The sequence below is a fragment of the Salmo salar genome, unplaced genomic scaffold (assembly GCF_905237065.1).
Source record: "Salmo salar unplaced genomic scaffold, Ssal_v3.1, whole genome shotgun sequence".
In the NCBI taxonomy this organism is placed as follows: domain Eukaryota; kingdom Metazoa; phylum Chordata; class Actinopteri; order Salmoniformes; family Salmonidae; genus Salmo; species Salmo salar.
The window spans coordinates 37,501-45,000 of record NW_025548733.1 but is presented as its reverse complement, the minus strand read 5'-3'; the positions used below and the strand labels follow the sequence as shown (position 1 = coordinate 45,000).

The window sequence follows — 7,500 nt, the reverse complement described above, 5'->3', positions numbered from 1 at the left end:
GTGTGTGTGTGTAGGAGCTGGGTTATAGTTATGTAGAGATGAATGCCAGCTGTCTCTGTGTGTGTGTGTGTAGGAGCTGGGTTATAGTTATGTAGAGATGAATGCCAGCTGTCTCTGTGTGTGTGTGTAGGAGCTGGGTTATAGTTATGTAGAGATGAATGCCAGCTGTCTCTGTGTGTGTGTGTGTAGGAGCTGGGTTATAGTTATGTAGAGATGAATGCCAGCTGTCTCTGTGTGTGTGTGTAGGAGCTGGGTTATAGTTATGTAGAGATGAATGCCAGCTGTCTCTGTGTGTGTGTGTAGGAGCTGGGTTATAGTTATGTAGAGATGAATGCCAGCTGTCTCTGTGTGTGTGTGTGTAGGAGCTGGGTTATAGTTATGTAGAGATGAATGCCAGCTGTCTCTGTGTGTGTGTGTAGGAGCTGGGTTATAGTTATGTAGAGATGAATGCCAGCTGTCTCTGTGTGTGTGTGTTAGGAGCTGGGTTATAGTTATGTAGAGATGAATGCCAGCTGTCTCTGTGTGTGTGTGTGTAGGAGCTGGGTTATAGTTATGTAGAGATGAATGCCAGCTGTCTCTGTGTGTGTGTGTAGGAGCTGGGTTATAGTTATGTAGAGATGAATGCCAGCTGTCTCTGTGTGTGTGTGTGAGGAGCTGGGTTATAGTTATGTAGAGATGAATGCCAGCTGTCTCTGTGTGTGTGTGTTAGGAGCTGGGTTATAGTTATGTAGAGATGAATGCCAGCTGTCTCTGTGTGTGTGTGTAGGAGCTGGGTTATAGTTATGTAGAGATGAATGCCAGCTGTCTCTGTGTGTGTGTGTGTAGGAGCTGGGTTATAGTTATGTAGAGATGAATGCCAGCTGTCTCTGTGTGTGTGTGTGTAGGAGCTGGGTTATAGTTATGTAGAGATGAATGCCAGCTGTCTCTGTGTGTGTGTGTGTAGGAGCTGGGTTATAGTTATGTAGAGATGAATGCCAGCTGTCTCTGTGTGTGTGTGTGAGGAGCTGGGTTATAGTTATGTAGAGATGAATGCCAGCTGTCTCTGTGTGTGTGTGTGTAGGAGCTGGGTTATAGTTATGTAGAGATGAATGCCAGCTGTCTCTGTGTGTGTGTGTGTAGGAGCTGGGTTATAGTTATGTAGAGATGAATGCCAGCTGTCTCTGTGTGTGTGTGTAGGAGCTGGGTTATAGTTATGTAGAGATGAATGCCAGCTGTCTCTGTGTGTGTGTGTAGGAGCTGGGTTATAGTTATGTAGAGATGAATGCCAGCTGTCTCTGTGTGTGTGTGTGTAGGAGCTGGGTTATAGTTATGTAGAGATGAATGCCAGCTGTCTCTGTGTGTGTGTGTAGGAGCTGGGTTATAGTTATGTAGAGATGAATGCCAGCTGTCTCTGTGTGTGTGTGTGTAGGAGCTGGGTTATAGTTATGTAGAGATGAATGCCAGCTGTCTCTGTGTGTGTGTGTAGGAGCTGGGTTATAGTTATGTAGAGATGAATGCCAGCTGTCTCTGTGTGTGTGTGTAGGAGCTGGGTTATAGTTATGTAGAGATGAATGCCAGCTGTCTCTGTGTGTGTGTGTGTAGGAGCTGGGTTATAGTTATGTAGAGATGAATGCCAGCTGTCTCTGTGTGTGTGTGTGTAGGAGCTGGGTTATAGTTATGTAGAGATGAATGCCAGCTGTCTCTGTGTGTGTGTGTGTAGGAGCTGGGTTATAGTTATGTAGAGATGAATGCCAGCTGTCTCTGTGTGTGTGTGTAGGAGCTGGGTTATAGTTATGTAGAGATGAATGCCAGCTGTCTCTGTGTGTGTGTGTTAGGAGCTGGGTTATAGTTATGTAGAGATGAATGCCAGCTGTCTCTGTGTGTGTGTGTGTAGGAGCTGGGTTATAGTTATGTAGAGATGAATGCCAGCTGTCTCTGTGTGTGTGTGTAGGAGCTGGGTTATAGTTATGTAGAGATGAATGCCAGCTGTCTCTGTGTGTGTGTGTGTAGGAGCTGGGTTATAGTTATGTAGAGATGAATGCCAGCTGTCTCTGTGTGTGTGTGTTAGGAGCTGGGTTATAGTTATGTAGAGATGAATGCCAGCTGTCTCTGTGTGTGTGTGTGTAGGAGCTGGGTTATAGTTATGTAGAGATGAATGCCAGCTGTCTCTGTGTGTGTGTGTAGGAGCTGGGTTATAGTTATGTAGAGATGAATGCCAGCTGTCTCTGTGTGTGTGTGTGTAGGAGCTGGGTTATAGTTATGTAGAGATGAATGCCAGCTGTCTCTGTGTGTGTGTGTGTAGGAGCTGGGTTATAGTTATGTAGAGATGAATGCCAGCTGTCTCTGTGTGTGTGTGTGTAGGAGCTGGGTTATAGTTATGTAGAGATGAATGCCAGCTGTCTCTGTGTGTGTGTGTAGGAGCTGGGTTATAGTTATGTAGAGATGAATGCCAGCTGTCTCTGTGTGTGTGTGTGTAGGAGCTGGGTTATAGTTATGTAGAGATGAATGCCAGCTGTCTCTGTGTGTGTGTGTAGGAGCTGGGTTATAGTTATGTAGAGATGAATGCCAGCTGTCTCTGTGTGTGTGTGTGTAGGAGCTGGGTTATAGTTATGTAGAGATGAATGCCAGCTGTCTCTGTGTGTGTGTGTAGGAGCTGGGTTATAGTTATGTAGAGATGAATGCCAGCTGTCTCTGTGTGTGTGTGTAGGAGCTGGGTTATAGTTATGTAGAGATGAATGCCAGCTGTCTCTGTGTGTGTGTGTTAGGAGCTGGGTTATAGTTATGTAGAGATGAATGCCAGCTGTCTCTGTGTGTGTGTGTAGGAGCTGGGTTATAGTTATGTAGAGATGAATGCCAGCTGTCTCTGTGTGTGTGTGTAGGAGCTGGGTTATAGTTATGTAGAGATGAATGCCAGCTGTCTCTGTGTGTGTGTGTGTAGGAGCTGGGTTATAGTTATGTAGAGATGAATGCCAGCTGTCTCTGTGTGTGTGTGTAGGAGCTGGGTTATAGTTATGTAGAGATGAATGCCAGCTGTCTCTGTGTGTGTGTGTAGGAGCTGGGTTATAGTTATGTAGAGATGAATGCCAGCTGTCTCTGTGTGTGTGTGTAGGAGCTGGGTTATAGTTATGTAGAGATGAATGCCAGCTGTCTCTGTGTGTGTGTGTAGGAGCTGGGTTATAGTTATGTAGAGATGAATGCCAGCTGTCTCTGTGTGTGTGTGTAGGAGCTGGGTTATAGTTATGTAGAGATGAATGCCAGCTGTCTCTGTGTGTGTGTGTGTAGGAGCTGGGTTATAGTTATGTAGAGATGAATGCCAGCTGTCTCTGTGTGTGTGTGTAGGAGCTGGGTTATAGTTATGTAGAGATGAATGCCAGCTGTCTCTGTGTGTGTGTGTTAGGAGCTGGGTTATAGTTATGTAGAGATGAATGCCAGCTGTCTCTGTGTGTGTGTGTAGGAGCTGGGTTATAGTTATGTAGAGATGAATGCCAGCTGTCTCTGTGTGTGTGTGTGTAGGAGCTGGGTTATAGTTATGTAGAGATGAATGCCAGCTGTCTCTGTGTGTGTGTGTAGGAGCTGGGTTATAGTTATGTAGAGATGAATGCCAGCTGTCTCTGTGTGTGTGTGTGTAGGAGCTGGGTTATAGTTATGTAGAGATGAATGCCAGCTGTCTCTGTGTGTGTGTGTGTGTGTAGGAGCTGGGTTATAGTTATGTAGAGATGAATGCCAGCTGTCTCTGTGTGTGTGTGTGTGTGTGTAGGAGCTGGGTTATAGTTATGTAGAGATGAATGCCAGCTGTCTCTGTGTGTGTGTGTGTTAGGAGCTGGGTTATAGTTATGTAGAGATGAATGCCAGCTGTCTCTGTGTGTGTGTGTGTAGGAGCTGGGTTATAGTTATGTAGAGATGAATGCCAGCTGTCTCTGTGTGTGTGTGTGTAGGAGCTGGGTTATAGTTATGTAGAGATGAATGCCAGCTGTCTCTGTGTGTGTGTGTTAGGAGCTGGGTTATAGTTATGTAGAGATGAATGCCAGCTGTCTCTGTGTGTGTGTGTGTAGGAGCTGGGTTATAGTTATGTAGAGATGAATGCCAGCTGTCTCTGTGTGTGTGTGTGTAGGAGCTGGGTTATAGTTATGTAGAGATGAATGCCAGCTGTCTCTGTGTGTGTGTGTGTAGGAGCTGGGTTATAGTTATGTAGAGATGAATGCCAGCTGTCTCTGTGTGTGTGTGTGTAGGAGCTGGGTTATAGTTATGTAGAGATGAATGCCAGCTGTCTCTGTGTGTGTGTGTAGGAGCTGGGTTATAGTTATGTAGAGATGAATGCCAGCTGTCTCTGTGTGTGTGTGTGTAGGAGCTGGGTTATAGTTATGTAGAGATGAATGCCAGCTGTCTCTGTGTGTGTGTGTGTAGGAGCTGGGTTATAGTTATGTAGAGATGAATGCCAGCTGTCTCTGTGTGTGTGTGTGTAGGAGCTGGGTTATAGTTATGTAGAGATGAATGCCAGCTGTCTCTGTGTGTGTGTGTGTAGGAGCTGGGTTATAGTTATGTAGAGATGAATGCCAGCTGTCTCTGTGTGTGTGTGTGTAGGAGCTGGGTTATAGTTATGTAGAGATGAATGCCAGCTGTCTCTGTGTGTGTGTGTGTAGGAGCTGGGTTATAGTTATGTAGAGATGAATGCCAGCTGTCTCTGTGTGTGTGTGTGTAGGAGCTGGGTTATAGTTATGTAGAGATGAATGCCAGCTGTCTCTGTGTGTGTGTGTAGGAGCTGGGTTATAGTTATGTAGAGATGAATGCCAGCTGTCTCTGTGTGTGTGTGTGTAGGAGCTGGGTTATAGTTATGTAGAGATGAATGCCAGCTGTCTCTGTGTGTGTGTGTAGGAGCTGGGTTATAGTTATGTAGAGATGAATGCCAGCTGTCTCTGTGTGTGTGTGTGTAGGAGCTGGGTTATAGTTATGTAGAGATGAATGCCAGCTGTCTCTGTGTGTGTGTGTGTGTAGGAGCTGGGTTATAGTTATGTAGAGATGAATGCCAGCTGTCTCTGTGTGTGTGTGTAGGAGCTGGGTTATAGTTATGTAGAGATGAATGCCAGCTGTCTCTGTGTGTGTGTGTAGGAGCTGGGTTATAGTTATGTAGAGATGAATGCCAGCTGTCTCTGTGTGTGTGTGTAGGAGCTGGGTTATAGTTATGTAGAGATGAATGCCAGCTGTCTCTGTGTGTGTGTGTAGGAGCTGGGTTATAGTTATGTAGAGATGAATGCCAGCTGTCTCTGTGTGTGTGTGTAGGAGCTGGGTTATAGTTATGTAGAGATGAATGCCAGCTGTCTCTGTGTGTGTGTGTAGGAGCTGGGTTATAGTTATGTAGAGATGAATGCCAGCTGTCTCTGTGTGTGTGTGTAGGAGCTGGGTTATAGTTATGTAGAGATGAATGCCAGCTGTCTCTGTGTGTGTGTGTAGGAGCTGGGTTATAGTTATGTAGAGATGAATGCCAGCTGTCTCTGTGTGTGTGTGTAGGAGCTGGGTTATAGTTATGTAGAGATGAATGCCAGCTGTCTCTGTGTGTGTGTGTAGGAGCTGGGTTATAGTTATGTAGAGATGAATGCCAGCTGTCTCTGTGTGTGTGTGTAGGAGCTGGGTTATAGTTATGTAGAGATGAATGCCAGCTGTCTCTGTGTGTGTGTGTAGGAGCTGGGTTATAGTTATGTAGAGATGAATGCCAGCTGTCTCTGTGTGTGTGTGTAGGAGCTGGGTTATAGTTATGTAGAGATGAATGCCAGCTGTCTCTGTGTGTGTGTGTAGGAGCTGGGTTATAGTTATGTAGAGATGAATGCCAGCTGTCTCTGTGTGTGTGTAGGAGCTGGGTTATAGTTATGTAGAGATGAATGCCAGCTGTCTCTGTGTGTGTGTGTAGGAGCTGGGTTATAGTTATGTAGAGATGAATGCCAGCTGTCTCTGTGTGTGTGTGTGTGTAGGAGCTGGGTTATAGTTATGTAGAGATGAATGCCAGCTGTCTCTGTGTGTGTGTGTAGGAGCTGGGTTATAGTTATGTAGAGATGAATGCCAGCTGTACCCGCAGTAAGAACAGTCTGAAACTGACCGCTGAGTCTCTGAACAACAGCAGCATCAACAACTACTACACAGGTATTTACACACTACACACTATACACTATACACTATACACTATACACACTACTACACAGGTATTTATACACTACACACTATACACTATACACTATACACACTACTACACAGGTATTTACACACTACACACTATACACTATACACACTACTACACAGGTATTTATACACTACACACTATACACTATACACTATACACACTACTACACAGGTATTTATACACTACACACTACACACACACACTATACACACTATACACACACTATACACACACTATACACACACTATACACACTATACACACTATACACACTACACACACACACTACACACACTATACACACACACACACTACACACACACACACTACATACATACATACATACATACATACAGTCTCTGAACAACACCAGTATCAACAACTACTACACAGGTATTTATACACTACACACTATACACACTACATACACACTATACACACTACACACACTATACACACTACACACACTACACACACACACACACTACACACACTATATACACACACACACTACATACACACACACTACACACACACACTACACACACACACTATACACACTACATACACACTATACACACTACATACACACTATACACACTACATACACACTACATACACACTACACACACTACACACACACACACTACACACACTATACACTACACACACTATACACTACACACTATACACACTACACACACACTATACACACACACTATACACACACACTACACACACTATACAAACACACACACACTACACACACTACACACACTATACACACACACACATACACACACACTACACACACACACACACTACACACACACACACACACTATACACACACTATACACACACACTATACACACACACTGTAGACACACACTATACACACACACACACTACATACACACACACACACTACATACACACACTACATACACACACACACACTACATACACACACACTACATACACACACTACATACACACACACACACTACATACACACACACTACATACACACACTATACACACACACACTATACACACACACACTATACACACACACACTATACACACACACACTACACACACACACATACACACACACACTACATACACACACACACTACATACACACACACTACACACACACACTATACACACACACACTATACACACACACACTACACACACACACTATACACACAACTACACACACACACTATACACACACACACACTATACACACACACACACTACATACACACACTATACACACACACACACACACACTATACACACACACACACTACATACACACACACACACACTACATACACAC

The 7,500-nt window shown here is 44.4% G+C and overlaps 1 protein-coding gene across 1 annotated transcript in view; it reads left to right on the top strand.

The window, feature by feature from the left end:
- Window positions 1–7,500, top strand: part of LOC106594302 (replication factor C subunit 1) — a 52,321-nt gene that overhangs the window by 17,782 nt on the left and 27,039 nt on the right. Inside the window, 1 exon segment of the mRNA XM_045712725.1 lies at window positions 6,000–6,111. Coding sequence (XP_045568681.1) covers window positions 6,000–6,111 — 112 coding nt within the window.